Consider the following 19,750-nt stretch of genomic DNA (forward strand, 5'->3'; position numbering starts at 1 on the left):
CCCCCACCCCCTCACACCCCGGGATCCCCCCCCTCCTTAGCCCCGCCCCCAGCCCCACCCCCGGCCCCACCCCCAGCCCCCGCCCCGCTCCGCTGCCGCCCGGCGGGTGCTCGGCTCCCGTGTGATGGAGGGGCTCTGACCCCCCCCAACCCCCCCCCCTCCAGCAGCGCCGGGCCCGAGGGGGGGCCCCGCCGCCCCCCAGCACCATGCGCGGGGGGGGCCTCATCCTGCTCTGCCTGCTCCGAGCGGCGCTGGGCGCAGGTAGGGGGGTGCGGAGGGGACGAGGGACCCGAAGGGGGGGGGTGCAGAGGTGGGGTTGGGGGGGCTCAGGGCTGTGGCCTCATTGTTGGGGAGCCCCCCCCCCCACGGAACCCCCCTCCTGTGGCTGTGGGTGCAGACCTGGGGGGGGGATACTGAAGCCTCTGTGGGGTCCCACAGCATCAGGGGGGGTCCCCTCAGTGCCCCCATGGGGACCCCCAAGCACTGAGCTCCCTTTCCCCACCCGGGGGCTGCCGCCTCCTCCCTGCCTCAGTTTCCCCCTCCCAGTGGAGCTGGGAATAGAGCCCAGCCCCATGGGATGGCTCCGAGCTCCTCAGGCAGCAACGAGCTCCCTATAGGGAGAAGGGGGGACCCTGTCCCAGGGGTGATGGAGCAGCCCCCATGGGTGTCTTTGCTGTCCCAGTCGCTGGGGATGGGTGTCCTGGCTCTGCCGGGACCAGCAGGGAAGTGCCATGGATCCCTGCTATGGTCCCATATAGCTTGTTCACCCCCACCCCATCAATTCCATGTTTTCCATCTCTCCGGGGCTGGAGCCGGGCAGGGGGGGGACAAGGGATGTGTTTTGGAGATGGATGCTCTGGGTCCGGAGACCCTATTCCAGCCCGGAGGAGGGGATGGATGGCTCTGGACCACGACCACTGGTGCTGGTGGTTGAAGCTGTATCTTCCCCATCCCCATCCCCTCGTGTGGGTGTGAATGAGCTGTGGGGTGTCCTTACACCCCCCCATGGCAGCTCTCCTCCCACGGCCATGGGTGTCCATCACCCATCCCTTATCCTGGGGGCCCTTCTCTTTGCCTCCATCATTGCAGTGATGGGGGGCTGAGACCCCCCAAATTCGTGTCACCCAAGCAGAAACTGCCTTGCTGGGGGGGGGGTATTGATCCCATTGTGGGACCTTGATAACCCATCCCTGTGCCCCCCCCCCTCCAGGACACCCCTCTGGGAGCCCAGCAATGGGTGAAGGCCCAGGGAGCGAGGGGACCCACATCAGCCAGGACCTGGTGGGGGGCAGCTTGGCCATTGACACACTGCCAGCCAATGAGACACGGATCATGGTGAGTGAGGACCCCCCCCCAGCGGGATCCACCCTTGGGAATGGGGAATCTGGTCCCAGCAAGGCAGGATCCAGCCGGTGCCTGACCGCTGGGAGCTATTTCCAGGCTGGGCAGGGAGATGCTGGCTTGGATTTAATGCATGGGGCTGGATCCAGGAGGGTAATTACAGCCCAGTGAGGAGGTGCCCTGGGCATCACCCCCAGTCCTGTGGTCACCACTTCCCACCCTGAGGAGCTGGAGATGCTCCACTTGCCACATGTGCAGCGGGATGCTCCTATGGGGCTCAAGGGATGCTGGAAGCTGCTGGCTTTGGGATGCAGGAGCCTGTGCTGCTGCAGTGGCCCCTCCTGGGATTCCAGCCCTGGCTCCCCCATCCCAGCCCTGCCTAATTACCCGTCCTCAATTAGCTCCTGGTTATTTGTGTCCCTTGAAACCGAGGGGGTTTGCCTGCTGCTGATCCCTATGGGATGGGCTCATGGGATCGCGGGGTCCGTGGCTCTGGATGCGTGGCTGAGGCTGGCTCCTCATGGAGGATGTGACTTGTCCCACTGGTTTTGCCACTCATGGATTCAATGGGATTCAATGGCCTGGTGGGGATGGGAGAAAGGGCTGGGGCTGGTTGTGTCTGCCTGGAGCCCCAGCTTGGGAGCATCAGGGATGGAGAAGAGCCAGGAACCGACAAAGTCCCTGATGTGGAAGCATTTAAAAGCAAACCCCAACCAGCCCAAACCCAGCAATGGAGCCGCAGGATGGGAGCGATGGCACTTGTGCTTCCCAAAGGAAAAGGCAGCAATTCCCTGTTGGAGCATCGCAGCCTCAGCATCAGGGCCATGGGCCAGGTCAGGGGCATTGCTGCATCTCACTGCGTCTGGCCCATGGGAGGAGGGTGCCAGCCCAGAGGGGTTTCCCAAAGTATTCCAGGTTTGGAATGTTGGGATTATGTTGGGGGGAGGTGCATCCCCAAGTCCTGCCCAAAGCATTGCCCCACTCACTGGTGTGTCCAAACCCTCTCCTCTCTTAATTCCTGCTGTATCCAAAGCAAGGTGATGGATGAGGACATCCAAGTGAGTCAGCTCCTCCGCAATCCCAGCCCTGCTTGCATCCCCCCTTGATTCTTTGGAATACATTGGGAAGGCCTGGGAGGAGGAAGGAGCTGTAATTGCTCTCTTGGGAATAACAAAGGGCTTTACTGCCTCATGTTTACCCATGAATCCTGGGCTGATGGGTCATTCCCTGCCTCTGGCATGGGCTCACATGGGGAACAGGCCCCTAGGGAGAGATGCTGTGGTCTGGATGGGGATGTGCATCCTCCAGCAGGTCCCTGGCTGGTTGGAAATGGCTCTTGCTGTGTGCTCCATGCTCTGATCTGCTTGGGAAGGGGATGTGGGAGCCTGGGAATAACAAGGAGGTGTTTGACCACTCAAACAGAGCCATGTCCCATCCCATGCTCCAGGGATGCAGCCCCGTGTCCCCATGCTCAGCCCCTCACTCCCTGCGCTGCCCGTTCCAAGGGTAACCATTTCCTCTGGGTTTCCCCATCCTCACTCGTTGGCTTCACTTCCCGGGTGTAATTCCCAGCCCTGGCTCGGGAGCAGGATGTTTTCATCCCGGGAATGTTGCATCTGCTCTGCTGAGGTCTCTGAGTCACAGCTCCCTCCTGCCAACACCGGCCTCTGCTCAGGGTGTTCTCTGCACCTTCTGCTGCTCGGAGCCCTTTGCAGGCTTCACACTGGGCTTTGGGTGCTGGTTCATGGCTGCTTTGTGCTGAGCTGGGGTCCCTGAGCCCATCCTGGGGTCTCCATGGAGCCAGCCGGGTACCACCATCCCTTGTCACCGCAGGAGGACAACCACAGCTACTATGTGTCGCGGGTCTATGGGCCGGGTGATGCTCGTCTGAGGGGGCTCTGGGTTGACTTGGCCACGGCCAACAGGAGCCAAGTGAAGATCCATGGGATCCTCTCCAACACGCACAGACAGGCATCGGTGAGCCCCGACCCATCCCATTGCATCCCAGCCCATGTCCTGCGGGATGGGATCTCATCCCATCTCCCTTCCATAGAGAATCGTCCTCTCCTTCGACTTCCCCTTCTATGGCCACCTCCTGCGGCAGGTCACCATAGCGACGGGTGGTGAGTTGGGATGGGATGGGGTCAATGGGATGGGGTGGGATGTGAGGGGGTCAACGGGATGGGGTGGGATGCGATGGGGTGAATAGGATGGGGTGGGATGCGATGGGGTCAGTGGGATGGGGTGGGATGGGGTAAATAGGATGGGGTGGGATGCAAGGGGGTCAATGGGATGGGGTGGGATGGGGTGAATAGGATGGGGTGGGATGCAATGGGGTGAATAGGATGGGGTGGGATGTGATGGGGTCAATGGGATGGGGTGGGATGTGATGGGGTGTCCATGCTCCGTTGTCATTCCCATAGTGGGAGGATGTGGCTCTGGGGCTGGCTCCAACCTTACACAATCAATAGGGCTGGAAGGGACCTCTGGAGTTCATCCAGTCCAACCCTGAGCCCCCAAGAGTCCTTTGAGCTCTCTCCTTGCACCCCAAGGGTAACCCCAGCGGGGATGCAGGGGTCCCACAGGCACTGGGGAGATGCTGGGCAGGGAGGTGGGAGCCGGAGGAGGGGACGGGCGCTCTTCACCCTCCTCTGCCCGCTCAGGCTTCATCTTCATGGGGGACGTCATCCACCGGATGCTCACGGCCACGCAGTATGTGGCTCCCCTCATGGCCAACTTCAACCCCAGCTTCTCCCGCAATTCCACTGTCCAGTACATGGATAATGGTGAGACCAGCTCCGGACACCCCAGTGTGCACCGGAGCGGCTGCTGGAGCATCCCAGCTTCCTGCTCCATCCTCATGGAACGGGAGCAAACAGAGGGGATGGGGTTGATGCGCTCTGGTCTCTCCTGCAGGGACGGCGTTTGTGGTGCAGTGGGACAAGGTCTATCTGCAGGGGAAGGAGGAGATGGGCAGCTTCACCTTCCAGGCAGCGCTGCACAGCACCGGCAGGATCATCTTTGGGTACAAGGAGGTGAGAGATGCTTCTGCTGGGGAGGGCACAGCAGGAGGGGCCCTGTTGTAACCATCCACACACTGGGTCTGGGCATTCCTGGTGCCACCAAAGCACTGGGGACATCTGCAGCAGCACCATAAGCAGGGTCCATCACCTCCATCACATCCATCACGTCCATCACATCCATCACCTCCATCACATCCATCACCTCCATCACCTCCATCACGTCCATCACCTCCGTCATGTCTATCACCTCCATCACATCCATCATGTCCATCACCTCCGTCATGTGCATCACCTCCATCACATCCATCACCTTCATCACATTCATCACCTCCATCATGTTCATCACATCCATCACCTCCATCACCTCCATTATATCCATCACCTCCATCACATCCATCACCTCCTCTCTCCCTGGCTGCAGATCCCTGTGCCTGTCCTGCAGATCAGTGCCACCCAGCACCCCGTGAAAGCCGGTCTCTCCGATGCCTTCATGGTCCTCAACCCATCTCCTGATGTGCCTGGTGGGTCACTGTGCTGGGGGATGTGGGGGAGGTTGGGGCAGGGAAGCAGCGGATCCTGCAGGGATGCCACAGCTGCCCTGGGATCACAGCTGGGGAAGGAGAGATGGGATGTCCTCACCTTGGGGCTCTTCAGGAGGATGCACTGCTTGGATTCATGGTGGGGAGCAAGGAGCGTGAGGAGATGTGTGCAGCTTGGCTGCATGGACACCCCTCATGTCCCACATCCACTGGTGCATCTCTCTTTGGGTCCATTTCTCTTTGGGTCCATCTCTCTTTGGGTCCATGTCTCTTTGGGTCCATCTCTCTTTGGGTCCATGTCTCTTTGGGTCCATCTCTCTTTGGGTCCATGTCTCTTTGGGTCCATTTCTCTTTGGGTCCATCTCTCTTTGGGTCCATGTCTCTTTGGGTCCATGTCTCTTTGGGGTCCATCTCTCTTTGGGTCCATTTCTCTTTGGGGTCCATCTCTCCGTGGCCAAGACCACCATGGTCCATGAGCACCGTCAGCTTTGGCCAGGTGCTGCAGGCTTCATGCACATGCTTGTGTCACACGTGAGCTGAGCTCCCCAAAAAGGCTCTTCCAGCCTCTCTCCTCCCTGCTCATCACCAGGAGCCCAACCTCCTGCTGCTGTCACTTTATCCCTGTTATATATGGAGCTCCATGTGCTCCTCATTCATCACCCCCTTACAACAGTGACCCTCGGCTGGGGTGGATGTACCTCCATCCCCGTGGCCTGTGCTACCTCCTGCCTGCCTTAAGGGGTGAGGGGAGAAGAAGTGTAAGAACTGGGGTCAAAACCAGCTCATGAGGTGAAGAACGAGGCTTGAAGGGAAGGAGAGGAGGGGTGAATGCTCTGTGTGCTCATCCCTTGGGCTCTTTTCATTCCCCTCCCATGGAACTGCGATGCCAGAGAAGCATCTTGGCTGCTGTCACCATGTGCATCCATGGCGGATGCTGGGAGAAGATCAGGGAGAAGCCAAATGTGGGAGACCCTTCCAGGCCCAGGATGGTGGGGAAAGAGAAGGAAACGGGGAAGGAGGAGGCTGTGGGGAAGCGGCTGCGGCCGGTGCTGTGCTGGGGTTGGTTCACAGCCCCATGAGTCACTGATGAGCAATGTGTTTGTTTAGAGCGATGCTGGCCTGGACCACGGCCACCCCTGCTCCGGGACAGGGGCACAGTGAGCTCCAAGCTCCTCCCAGCAAACAGGGATGAGATCTGTGTCCCCACATCCCCCTGCCCCGCAGCACATCCTGGTTGGAAATGGGCTCATTGCAGAGGGATGGAGGAGGTGACGCTTCCAACCCAAACTATTCCATGGTTCCCTGCAGCCTCCGTGCACTCTCCTCTCCCCCAGGAACAACCCCAAGACCTGGGGCCACCTTTGCCTTCCAAGTGGGAGGCAGCAGCAATGGGGTAACCCCCTTTGCAGGATGGGGAAGGGTGCTGAGGGTGGGTTCGTGCCCGCTCTATAGCCAAGGCTCTGTGTTTCAGAGTCCCGGCGCCGGACCATCTACGAGTACCATCGTGTGGAGCTGGACACCAGCAAGATCACCAACCTGTCAGCAGTGGAGTTCACCCCCCTGCCCAGTGAGTCAGATATGCGTGGGGACCACAGTGATGGAGCAATGGGGTCCTGGGGACACTTGGGTACCACAGTGATGCCACAGTGATGATAGGATGATGTGGTGGTGCCCTGAAGGGTGTTTTCCTCCCATGGTTTCACCCAGCAGCTACAGCAGCCTCCTATGCGGAACCAAGGGCTGGAGGAGGCAGGTTCAGTGGGTACCAGGGGTGTGTGGCTGTCACCCATCAACTGATGGTTGGGAGCCATGGAGGGAGGGTGAGCATCAACCAGGGTCCTCCACTTACCCTGAAGGTCTCTGAATGGCTGTCACTGAACAGAGGAGCAGAGAATGGTTTGGGCTGGAAAGGACCTTAAGATCATCCAGTTCTAACCCTGCCATCTCGTGCCTACAGCTCTGTTTGGGTTGATCAGCTCAGACTCAACCTCAGCCAAACCCCATGAGTGTGCCAGGCTGCCTTGCTCTGGAGCCAGGATGGGAGCCTGGGATGCAGCAAAGCCCAGGGGAGAAAGCTGGGATAAGAGGGGTGTGCAGGCAGTTTTCCTTCCCTACTGCTCAGCACTCCCCAGCTAAGCAATGAGAGCCGTGGTGTCAAGCACCATGTCCCCACATGGTCCCAAGCCACGCTCCATGCCACTGCCAGCACCATTCCTCATGTTGGGTTGATGGCTCTTGTTGCTCACCAATGGATCCCCTTTCACCCTAGGCCTTTAATTCCTTCTTCCCTGCTCTTCCCACCTGCCCATCCTGCAGGACTCCTTCTCTTTGCTCCACAAGCTGCAGCTAATCCTGATGGACACTGGTTCACTTCAGGTCTGCCTATGAGCTGCTTCGGACACCTCCACACTCAGATGGAATATCTTGGGTTGCTGTTCAGCAGCCCCATTTTTGGTGCTGGGATCCAAGGACACATCACGAAGCCCATGGATACAGAGCAGGGAGGGAATGTGTCTGGAGATACTGGGGTTATGGATGGAAACGGCCTCCCTGGGGCATTGGGTGGCAATGCCAGCAGCAGCAGGGACACCACAGAGCACACCATAAATAAGCATCCAGCAATAACTCTATTTCTTCTCCTTTAAACCCTGCTCTTTCCTCTTCCCCAGCAGGCAGGGATGCTGAGAACAGCATCTCCAGAGGAACCACAGGGCTGGGGGGAGCTGGAGGCCACTTCTTGTGGGGCTTCATGTTTAGGCTCATTCAGGTCAGGAGGGCAGGTCTGGGGCATGGAAACCACCAGTTTCTGGGGCTTTTCTTGACAGACCACGTTTACCAGCCAGGTCAATGGACCTCCAAGCAGGTCAGCCTCTGCAGATGCAGAGCTACTTACTATGGACACGGCCACAGAGGGTTAAGCTGTTTGTATCGCTCCCTTCCATCTGTGCAGTAGAAGTGCCCTAAGTCTCTGATGTGTTTTACGTCCCAGCTAAACAGGATGGGAAGAGGTTTACATCCTGCTAGAGAGGTGTCTGCAGGCCCATAGCAGAGAGGCTGGGTTAGAGACTCACCTGATGATGCTGTGCCCACACCACCAATGCACAATGGATGCTCCTGTGCAGATGCTGGTGTGACACTGGATGGTACCCATGCAGATGCTGCTGTGTCACAGGATGGTACCCATGCAGATGCTGCTGTGTCACAGGATGGTACCCATGCAGATGCTGGTGTGACACTGGATGGTACCCATGCAGATGCTGCTGTGTCACAGGATGGTACCCATGCAGATGCTGCTGTGTCACAGGATGGTACCCATGCAGATGCTGGTGTGACACTGGATGGTGCCCATGCAGATGCTGCTGTGTCAAAGGATGGTGTCCATGCAGATGCTGCTGTGTCACTGTCTCCTCTCTCTTTTACAGCCTGTCTCCAGCATCAGAGCTGTGAAATGTGCATGAGCTCGGAGCTGACCTTCAACTGCAGCTGGTGCCACATCCTGCAGAGGTACCAGGGATGGGTTTCCTCCCCACTTCTTCTCTTGTTCACATTCCTATAGCTGGGAGTGCAAGCACAGCTCCAGGTTTGGTGCCTGTATCAGTGCTCATGGGCTTTTATTACTCTTTCCCTTTGCTGCTTTCTGGTGCTGCTCTCAGGCTCACAGCCCTGGTGATGCTGTGAGCTGGTCTCCAGTTACAAGCCATTGAAAGGAGACATTTCCCAACCCTGGAGCTTTCGGTCCTGATGCTTCAGTGCAGCAGCTGGAACAAGCTGGGACCAGAAGCAACATTCACATTTCTTATGTGAATCAACGAGCTAAAACAGGGGGAAACTTGTCCTGCTTTAGGCTGTGATTTGAGCCTGAAGTGCAGCACAGGGAGGCTGGGATGGGCTCCAGCCTCAGGTAGGTCACAGAGAGGGGGATGCTTATCATGTTCTCCTTGTTGGGGATGAGACATAGCAAGGGGAGGGCTATTGCTGCTGGTTTAGGGGTGCACAGAGGATGCGGGGGTGAGGCTGGCCCTGCCATGCAGCATCCCTGCTCCCTGCTCTCCTTCAGCCTGATGGGGAGCAGGAGTTTAATGAGATGCTGCTGAAATCTGTATTTAGAGCTGGTGGCAGGGGAGGGGACCCAGTAACACAGATCCTCACAGGCGGCACAGCTCGGATCAAACAAGGAGCCTCAGTGGCTGGTCCCCTTCCCCAGCCGCCTCCTGCAAGGGCAGTGTGGTTCTATGGGGTCCCCCCTTGCTGTAGCCCTGGAGAAGGGGATGCTCTTGCAGCTGAGAGGCGTGAAACCAAATGTGGCTTCTGTAGCCAAACCAAACGTGGGGCTGGGCAGAGGCTCAGGCTGGGTCTGGTTTGGGCTGAAACCTCAGGGAATATTGCATCCGGTTCTGGGCCCCTCAGTTCAAGGACAGGGACAGGGAATTGCTTGGAAGGGTCCAGCGCAGAGCCACAAAGATGATGAAGGGAGTGGAACAGCTCCCTTATGAGGAGAGGCTGAGGGAGCTGGGGCTCTTTAGCTTGGAGGAGACTGAGGGGGGAGCTCATCAGTGTTGTAAAGGGTGGGTGTAAGGATGATGGAGCTGGGCTTGTTTCAGTGATATCCAATGGCAGGACAAGGGGCAATGGGTGTAAACTGGAGCATAGGAGGTTCCATGTTAACATCAGGAAGAACTTCTTTACTGTGAGAGTGACAGAGCACTGGAACAGGTTGCCCAGGGGGGTTGTGGAGTCTCCTACATTGGAGATATTCAAGGCACGCGTGGACAAGTTCCTGTGTGATGTACTCCAGGTTACCCTGCCTTGCAGGGGGTTGGACTGGATGATGTTTGAGGTCCCTTCCAACCCTTGGGATTCAAGAACTTCGCTATCCTGCTTATTCCAAACTCACTGTGTTTGCAACCCCAGCTTCCAAAACCTAAGTCACTGCTGCTCACGTGTCAGAGAACCCCAGCCTGGTTTGGGTTGGAAGGGACCTTAAAGCTGATTCACCTCCAACCCCTCATCTCAGTCTCCCCTCGGGCAGGTTCAAGCCATTCCCCTTGGCCTGTCCCTACAGGCCCTTGGCCAAAGCCCCTCTCCAGCTGCTTGCCTGTGTTGGCTAAAGGCCACGCTTCCCATAGCCGTAACAGCGTGTTGGCAGCCCCATCCTGAGGAGCTGAGCTTACACATGGACAGGACACATGGCGAGCTGGAGCAAGCCTGCTGCTATCTTGCTGGCTGTCAACCAGGCTGCCTTTGCAAAGCCAACATGCTCTTTCCCAAAGGAAATGGGTCGGGTGGGTTCCAGGGAGTGACCTCAGTGATTTAACCCCAGTCATCCTCACTCACCTCTGGACATTGGGGTTTGTGCTCGTGCTGTTGCTGAGCCCATGATTGTCACCTCAACAGCAGCCTAAGGAGAGATCCCAGCCACCCAGCAGCACCTGGAGGGGGTTTATTGGGGTTCCTCCTCCTTTTCCTGCTTGGTCCTTGGGTGGGTTGGTGCTTGTATGAGCTGTGAACCCCTGTTTCATGGCCTGGCATACCCCGAGAGCTCCTCCATTCCCTCTTCCTGTAGGGAGTTCTCAAGCTGGTGTTTTCCTGAGCTCCTTTATCATTTCTTTAATGTGTTTTTCCTGTGCAGATGTTGCTGGAAAAACCCCACAAACCCCTTGTGGAGATCACGGCAGGGCCCAGGGAATGGAAAGTCAAAGTCAGTCCATATATTTTTCCCATTTCTCTGCTCTTCTTTCCCTTGGAGAAGTGGTGTTGCCCCTTTTCCTCCTCTGTGAAGAGGAACATTTGGGTCCTTCCAGCACAGCTGTATTAGGAGATACAACATTCCCATGTCAATCTCTTTCCAGCCCTCGGCTGTTTGTCCAAACACCCATCGGGGCAGCATCTGGGACTCTTGGCCAGCTTGGGAATCCCTTCCAGTGCCCCCACAGGAAGCAAAGCAGCTTTAGCATCACCGTGTCCCTCGAATTCCTCTGGTTCAGGTTAATTGTGCTCTTGCCCACAGATGTTCCAGTGGCTTTGACCGATACCGTGAGGAGTGGTTGTCCTATGGCTGCGGGCAGAAGGTGAGGCTGGGGCCAGAGTCACTTTTGGGTCCTCTGCTAAGGATGCAGCTGATCCGCAGCAAAACCAATGGCCACATCCCCTAAAAGTCACACTCAGCTCCACTTAACCCGCGCCTGGAATAGGCTGAGCATCCCTTTAGGCATCCCTTTAGACATCCCTTTCCTGTTGGATGTCTGTATGGGAATGGTTAAAGCTGGTCCATCTCACGCAGGGTTTGCTTTGCTGCTGTCTTGTTTCCCTGCTGCTGGATATTCAGCAGAGGTGCTCCTTAAGTTACCAAGTGGTGCAGTCAGAGTGCTCTGGGATGTGTTTTTCTTCCCCCACTGAAGCATGACTCTTACTCACTCTCGAGCATGAAGGGATTAATCCTTGTGACTTTCTTTGCTCTCCAATTATCTCCACGCTGGATGAACCAGTTCCTTTGTCTCGGAAAGATCAGCTCTAAGGAAACATCTGGTTCTGCTTTGGGTTGGTTTTCTCTTTCCTCCCTCTGGAAGCTCAGCTTTGTTCCCTCTTAACCGAGAGGGTTGAGTGAGGGGAAAGGGGGTCACAGGACCCATGTAAGGTCACTCAGTGATGCAAGAAGGTCAGGCCTTGTCCTGCTTAAGTGATTCCCAACCTTTTCCTCCTCTAACCCCTACCTCAGCCCCCTCCATACCTCTGGACCACATCCCCTGCTTCCACTCCAGTGATGGAAGCCCTCGGGCTCCGTAGTCCCAAGCCTGGGAAGCAGAGTCCAGTCCCCATTGATGCTCCCACTGGAGGAGAGCAAGGTTAAAGTGGCTCCTGTCTGTTTGCTTCCCAGGCTGATGAGAAGAGCTGTGAGGATTTAGCAGTGGGTGAGCACTACTCAGCACCTCCTGAGAGCTCTTCCTCCCCGCTGGATGAGGACATCACCACCTCCACGTCTACGCTCTTCATTGACAACCTCACTACAGAAGGTAGGGGCCAGTGCATGGGTACCACCTCCTGATGCTTATCCCTGGAGAGGTCTTTCACTCCAGAGCCCGTTCTTATCCACTTAAATCCAAGAACAAGCAGGTTTTGAAGCACAAGGGTTGGGGAGAGTACAGGAGGCAATGGGAAGGAGAAGGTGAGAGGGGTGATGTGGCAAAGGAGGTGAGGAAACCCATCAGTGGGGAGGGATTTCCAGCTGCATCCATAGGCAGCTGGTACCTGGTGGGGAGAACCCCAGCATCACAGCAGGGGTTAATACAGTATATAGGGCTCATGCTTTTAATGTGCTTGGCTCAGGGCTGCCAGCACAATCAGAGTGGTGATAACACAGCACAAGGTTGTGATTGCCCTTTGCTTGGGAATGGTGTTGATTCCAGTGCAGGAAAGCTCCACATAAGGCTCTGAGTCTCCCTCAGGACACCCATGTTCTAAAGCTTGCTAATGCTATTAACACGGGGCTGGCTCCTTGGATCCTAGCGGCAGGTATCGCTCCCATTTGCTTGCTTAATAGTCCCTAAAGCAAACTGCTAATTAGAAGAAATAGAAAGGAACACTCCTGATTGTCCTTCAGCAATGGGAAGGAGCTGGACGGATGAAGGGAGCTGGTGCTGACAGAGCTGACTTTGAAAGGAGCAATTAAAGGCAAGGGGGGAGCAGGACACCAAGCACTGAGATGATTTTCCAACTCATCGCCGGTTCTTGGAAGAAGAACAAGAGGCTTTTCAGTGCCAGAGCCAGGCATGGAGCTCATTTGTGCTCTTGGAAGCAAACACTCATCCAGCTGCATCAGGCAGTGAGCTTCATGTGGAGACATGCAGCCAAGGAGCAAGAGAGGCAGAGGATGGATCCACCCCCTGCATCCTCCTCCTCATCCCGCTGGAGCCGCTCATGGAGATGTTTGGGGATGGGTCATGTGTCAGTGTGGAAGCCAAGCAGTGAGATCCCAGCTGGACACGTGAGGGTGCTGGAGCGGAGCCCATCCAGATGTGAAGCCTTGTATGAAATATCCCAGTATCTTCCAGTATGAGACTGAAACTGGAACTGGATTTTGGGCCCCCACGGAAGACATCTATAGCGTGACAACATCCCACTGATTTATTGGGGCTGTATGGGCACCATAACTGAGAACCTCATATAAAGAAGCCTTAAATTCCCTGGGAGGGTGCTGAGGCGCTGGCACAGGGTGCCCAGAGAAGCTGTGGCTGCCCCATCCCTGGCCAGGTTGGACACAGGGGCTGGGGTTGGAACTGGATGAGCTTTAAGGTCCCTTCCAACCCAAACCAGGCTGGGATTCTGTATTAGGAGCTTCTTCCTGCAAATGCCATAATGGGAGCGGATGGGAAGCTGCAGAGCATCCTCAGTGCCTCCTAACTCTATTTGCCTTGGTTTTATCCTTTCAGATGACACGAAGCTCACCCAGTATGCAGGCAGTGAAGGTAAGCCCTTCGTCCTCCCCCAGCCTGCTCACAGGCATTCCATGGGAAACCAAATCCACCGGGAGCTGCAGGATGGGCAGCTGGGACAGAAAGGATGGGATCAAGATAAGGCTCCTCTTGTCCTTACCCTGATGAATACCATTGCAGAGAGTGGAAAGTGAGAGTCAGGCCAAATCTCTTTTGCCCTGATGCTGTTTGTCTGCTTCTCCCACTTAGTCCTGCTGTGCAAACAAAGATGATGAGCTTTCTCTTTCCATGGAATTCCCTTTCTCCACAGTTTTTTTGCACAGACAAAGTCCTTTTTCCTTTTGAATTTCCTCAGCTGTGCCAAAGAGCAGCGTAAAATCCAAATATGAAGTGTCCTTAAGCCCAGCTCTGCCTTTTTCATCCCTGTTCCAATGAATCCTTTCGCACCCAAAGTCTGCTCATCGGTCCCAAGGGCAGGGAACCAAACTGTTGCCATAAGGCTCTAATTCCAGAGTATGGGAAGGATCTGAGCCCTCTTCACCCAATGTCAGGTCTGTGAGCACTGTGGTCTGGGCAAACCACGAGCCCATTCCGCTCACCTGGAATCAGCTCAGGGAAGTTAAACTGGGTGCAGGATCAGCTCCTTTGCAGGCACAGGGCCCTTGGAATGCTTCATCTTCCCCATTCCAGCCAAACTGCTTCCCAAATGGTGGTAATGTCACTGTTCATAGATGCCACCTCCACCTTCTGTAGGTACATTCATAGCTGAGGACCGAGGGCAAGGGAGGCACAGGGAGGCCCCAGCTCAGCACATGGCTAATGGCTTTCCACCAGAGTGAGCAGGCAGTATAGAAAGAACACATTGGAGATGGGGTTCTGCATGGGGCTGGTTTAATCTGCCTTCAAACCAGCATCTCCCATCATCTGGAGTGGGTGCTGGAGCCCGGACAGCCCTTTGGTACCTCCTCACCTCTCATTGAGCCGGTTGAGGTGCTCAGTCTTGGGTGCTGAGCTCTGGAAGCTCTTCCCTTGCTTTTCCCTTCCTTCTTCCCGAGGTGCCAGCACAGTTCCGGACTGAAGTGACCCCTTTCTTGCAGGGCTGGGAAGCAGCCTTCATTCCAAGCAAGCCAGCACCCCAATCCACACCGGCACGATCGTGGGGATCGTCCTGGCCGTGCTGCTCCTCGCACTCATCATCCTCGCTGCAATCTACATCAACAGCCACCCCACGTCCACCGCTGCCCTCTTCTTCATTGAGGTGAGTGGAGAACCTGATCCCTCCATGGTTCCTCTGTTACCATCCCAAATCCCAACCTTCTACAGGAGAGCAAAGAGGAGCATTGATGGAGTCCAGACTGAGCTTCTTTCCATGGTCCTCCAGTCCCAGCTCATCTCCCAACCTCCAGCTGATGGTGTTTAAACTTAGGCTCTCCCCTCCCACACGGTGTTATTTTGCTCCCTTTCACATGCTCTCTTTCACACATTGCCTTTCCTTTTCCCCCATGCGACGTTCCCCTCTTCCACCTGCTTGCAGGAGCCATCAGCACACAGTTGGAGGGCTCGCTTGGAGCCACAGCATCCTTGAGATCGCTGCCTTTTGAGTTACCCAGCTGGGGACTCAAGTTGTCAGGTTTTACTGCTAGATGTCACCATCAGCTACTGTGTAAGTGGTGGTGTGAAGGCTCTAAAGGGAAGGTTTTAATTCACAGACTGATGGGGGTCCAACCATCTCCATCTGCTGTTCAAAGGCAAGAAGACCGCTCGCTGCAGGATCCCAAGGCAGGCAGAAGTGGGCTGAATCCTGGCATAGGAGCTGCTGAGGAGGGAGTGAGCAACACTGAGCCCTCAGCCTTTCCTTGTCTCTCCCTTGAGCACTTGGCTTTGCTCCATCTGCCCTGTTTGAGGGGCAGGAAGCAGGGAATTGAGCTACGTGGCCTCTACCAGTCCAGCAGCCTTTGGCAGTGTTGGATGCATCCACCTACACCCAGCTGGAATGGGGCAATGCAGTTGTCCCTGCTCTGCTGATAGAGGACACACAAAGCTGGCTTGCATGTGGTGACCATCCTCTGGTGCCACCCTGGGCACAGAGCATCCTTGTTCTGATGTGAGATTTCCCTTCAAGCTTCCATTTCTTCCCCCATTTTAACCTTAGCAGTGGGTCATTGGATGTGTTGGAATGAACTGGGTTAAGCACGAAGGTATTTGTTAGCATCGATTACTGCCACAAAGGCAGCACTGTTCTTGTTTCAGGACCAGGATTCCAGCTTCCCTGCAGGCTTGGCCTGAAGGGCTCTGCCATAGCTTCTAATGGCTCTTTGTTTCTATCCCCAGCGAAGGCCACATCACTGGCCTGCCATGAAGTTCCGAAATCACAGCAACCACACAACATACTCCGAGGTGGAAGCGAACAGCCAGGAGAAGGAGGGCTTTGTGGAAGCAGAACAGTGCTGAGCGCTTCTCCCCCTGCACCTCCCATGTCTCAAGTGTTGGAGTCTTCTGTTATCCTATTGCAAAGTCTTTCCCCTCTTGGAAAAGAAAGCGCAAGTAGAGGCAAAAAGACCCAAATGGAGCCTTTGAAGAGCGAGGTGTGGTGATGTGGGGCTGGATTTGCCTGGGTTCCTCACAGGATAGCAGAGCCTGCAGTGGTGGCAGTTGGCTGTGGACATGGGACTGGATGTGGGGGTAGAAAGAAGCGCAGTCAGTTCTTCAGCTCCCAATGGGGTTTATGGTTTGTGGCTGGGTTTTTCCCCACTGTGTTGGCTGACCTCTTCTCTCCTCCACCGGAGCCTTCCAGGGGCAGCAAAGGGGGAGAAATCTTGTTATGGGCTAAACATGGGGTTGCCTCAAGCAGGAAGCTCTTGGAGACAGCGAACCCGATGCTTTCTGCTGCCTGCACTCAGGAGAGCTGGGCTGATTTGCTTGTCTCCATGGAGAGGCCGGGGAGGTGCCGGTGGTGGCCCAGGAGAGGTTAAGGCTGGCTCCCAGGGCTCACAAACCACTTCCCATCTCCATCCCTTTCTCTTCCCTCTCCATCCCTTTATCTCCCCTCTCTATCCCTTTCTTTTCTCTCCCATATCCATCCCTTTACCCTTTCTCCCCTCTCCATCCCTTTCTCCTCTCTCCCCTCTCCATCCTTTTCTCCTCTCTCCCCTCCTTTTGTGGCAGGCAACATTTAGCTTTGCCTTTGCAGCTGAGAAGCCTGCAGCCCTCAACTCCCTGCCCTCCTCTCCTTTCAAAGCAACAGCTTTTACCCCTTGCCTGGGAGAAAGGGAAACCAGCTCTGTCTTAATGGCAAAACCCTGCAGAGGATTCCCCTTCAGGATGTCTGTGAGCCAATGGCTTTGAAGCACTTTTTGGCATCTCATTAGTTTGCTATATCCCTAATGATAACCCTTGCCCTAAAGCAGACAGTGTGATTCCAGACAGCTTGGATTCCTTCAAAACACATCCCAGTGCTGTGGCCACTGATCCGGCAGGAACAGAGTGGGATGTGGTGGAGGAGGATGGGGACAGCACACGAGTGAATCTGTGTCCTCCCACAGGCTCCATCCTGCAGTGAATCCAAACTCCTCCGTGGGCTTGGTGCATAAATAAGGAGTGAAGGCTCACGCTGGTGGCTTCACACCATCGAATATCCTGGGTTTAGAGCCTTCTGGAGGCTTCTACTGGTTTATTTTGCCTGTGACGGGTCCCTGGTCTGGATTTGTGCATGGAATAATGATTCCAGCCTCTGAAACTAGCAAAGGGCTCAGATATGAGACCTCTCAGGGCTTCCTACTCCATCGGATTCCACACCAAGGCAGAAATACTCCCTCCTACTTCCACAGGCAGAGCTTGGGCTCTAAACTGAGGAAAGCTCCTGCTAAAAACAAGGGAGACCCTAAAGTCCAATGGAAGGTAAAAGGTTCCTCCCCCCCCCCCTCCCCAAGGTGTTGGGTGTATGGGGCTTTTTTTCCTCCTTTTTAGTCCATTTTCTCTTGATCCTCAGTTATTTATTCTGATAACCATGAGCTTGGTGCAGGTTTCATCCCCTGCCTGGTTCAGCTGGCACTGGTGAGGGATGCTGCCAAAGACAGGGGCTGTCTAATTCATGTTTTCCTTCTCATCTGCTGACTCCTAGAGCCATTCAAGACAAATACGGCTGCTTTGTGCCATTTACACCCAGATTCTCCTATCTCCTACATAGCCACCAGGGAGATATTGCTGCATCTTATGGCATAAAGGCACCAACACACTCAAACTGGCTAAGTCAGAGTCGTGCTGAGTTGTTCCAGCTCTTTAGACATAGTTTGAAGAGAAACTTTATGCCCAAATAATGCTTCAAGCTGGGAGGTTGCTTTCCCCCCTGTATCCTTGAAGGAGAAAGAATTCAAAGGGATGCTTTCATCTAGTGTATGCCCAGGATCTGATCTCCTTTGAAATGGTTATGAGCTGGTAAGGAATTTGCTCTGGACTTAACTCTTTTGGTTTGCCTGTTTTTCTGACCATGCACACATAGGAAGATTTGGGGTACTCCTCCTCATCTACAAGCCCTAGAAATACTGGGTAACATCCAAGGCTTCTGAAATGCTGTGGGTTTGAAAGAAAACAGACTTTAAATAATGCATGAAGCTGTGTAAAACACTGGGGCATTACTGCAGCCAGGGTCTTGGAAGGGTTCAGAAGAGGATCAGGTGCTCAGGTGGAGAATAACAGCATCCAAGTGCCTCGCACAGCAATGGCTGAGATATGGGAAACACCTGCATTGAGGGGAGAGGCCAAGTTCTGAGTGCCTGGAGGGCAAAAGGCTGTTTAAAATGGTTCTTTTTCCCTTAAGGAAAGCAAGAAACCAAACCAGGCTGTCCTGCAGCCATGCACCAGATGTCTGTCCTATCTTCCCCTAAGGAATATGGTTTGGGGTATTGTCAAGTAGAGCATTAACAGCTCCAGTTCCTCATCTCTAAGATCTCGGGGTAGATGGAGATGTTTCTGCCCATAGTCATGCTCTGAGCTGAAGGTTTGGAGCCCACCAGCATCTCTCAATGCTCAGCCTGGAGAAGCAAGGTGCTTATGTGCTGTGTCTCAAGGAGGATGGAATACTCTGTCCTACCTTTTGATGTAGCTGTGGGCACTTGAAGCTCACATCTGGAAGAGTGGAAGGGAAGAGGTTGTCTGAAATACAGGAAAACCCAATGGTAATGTTGCCAATGCCTTGAAGAAAGAGAAAAATGCCTTTGCCATCAGGAAGTGCTCCTCTAATACTGAAGAGAAGAGGCTGGGTGCAAGTACAATGCTGGCTGCACTGAGTCAAAAGCATCAGGATCAATATCCCTGTCCTGCCTGTCAAACCCTGGCTTCAAGATGCTGGTTAATCTTGCTAGTCTGGAGTGCTGGAGCAAGAACAGGAGGATGGGGACTATGCCATGAAAAGCATTGGATTTTGCTTTGAATCTTGGGCCTTCCTTAGCCACATCCTGGGGTTTCCCTCTGGATTGGGTTTGGGCTTGCTTCAGCCTGCATCCCAAATGTGTGTGTATTGACCTCTGTATGTCAGAGCTCTCATATGGGCTGCTGGCTGTGCTCAGCCCATAGCTCAGCTGCTTAAAGATGCAAACCACAACCCAGGGCACAGGGTTTATCAGAGACCAGCATGAGGTGGGGTCTGCTCTTATAGAATGGAGGCTAAACCCCCCCCCCCATTTTTGACATCAGTGGGAGCAGGACCCTGATCAAAACATATTCTCTTAATAACTAAAGGCCTATTTTCCACATACTTGAATTTACAGCACAGCTGGACTATTTCGAGGGACTAAAGGCACTTTAACTGTCTTTTAATGCGAGGTCTTTACTATGGAGTCGCTGCATGGAATACAGTCTTAATATTCAACACGAGAAATCCTCCTTTTGGACTGCTTTGTTTTCCAAATAAAACATGCAAAAGATGATTGCTCCGGTTATGTGAACCTGTAGCAATGATTTTCCTCTTGTATTCTCTTCATGGTGCTATAAGAGCACAAGGATCTTTGAAGACGTCCTTAGCAATAAGACATCATTATCAGGAGGTGCTCCCAGGACATAGCTGGGATAAAAACGAATGTAATTGGGGTTTGAATCGAGACTTAATTTGCTTGGCCTGGTTTTGACAGCAGTTAAAACCTGACTCACTTTCAGGGTCATTACCTGGAAGCTCTGGGGAACACCTCTGTGTTTGGGCTTCCTTTGCTGCTGTCCATGACAAGTGTGAGCAATCGCACGATGCAGTGACTGATGAACTGTAGGGAGCATTGACAGCACTGCTCCTGGGTGTGTTACACCCAAAGGAACTGCTAAGGGCACAGCCAGAACAAGCACTTACCCCTATTCCATGCTTTTCCCCTGCAAAACGCTGTGTCACGTAGAAATAGCCAAGCTGGCACCAAACCTGGAGCAACTGAGTCCT

At 54.7% G+C, this 19,750-nt stretch overlaps 1 protein-coding gene across 1 annotated transcript; it reads left to right on the forward strand.

Moving 5' to 3' along the window:
• Positions 1-173: 173 nt before the first annotated feature.
• Positions 174-19,274, forward strand: PLXDC1 (plexin domain containing 1). Its single transcript, XM_034070349.1, has 15 exons — positions 174-261; positions 1,211-1,335; positions 3,175-3,318; positions 3,395-3,464; positions 4,005-4,127; positions 4,258-4,376; positions 4,786-4,885; positions 5,938-5,949; positions 6,375-6,470; positions 8,326-8,407; positions 10,911-10,971; positions 11,778-11,913; positions 13,330-13,365; positions 14,430-14,590; positions 15,664-19,274. Exons 1-15 carry the CDS (start codon positions 207-209, stop codon positions 15,781-15,783), a joined length of 1,440 nt encoding a protein of 479 aa, XP_033926240.1. The 5' UTR covers positions 174-206; the 3' UTR covers positions 15,784-19,274.
• The last annotated feature ends 476 nt before the right edge of the window (positions 19,275-19,750 follow it).

Source organism: Melopsittacus undulatus, chromosome 17 (genome assembly GCF_012275295.1).
Source record: "Melopsittacus undulatus isolate bMelUnd1 chromosome 17, bMelUnd1.mat.Z, whole genome shotgun sequence".
Lineage (NCBI taxonomy): Eukaryota > Metazoa > Chordata > Aves > Psittaciformes > Psittaculidae > Melopsittacus > Melopsittacus undulatus.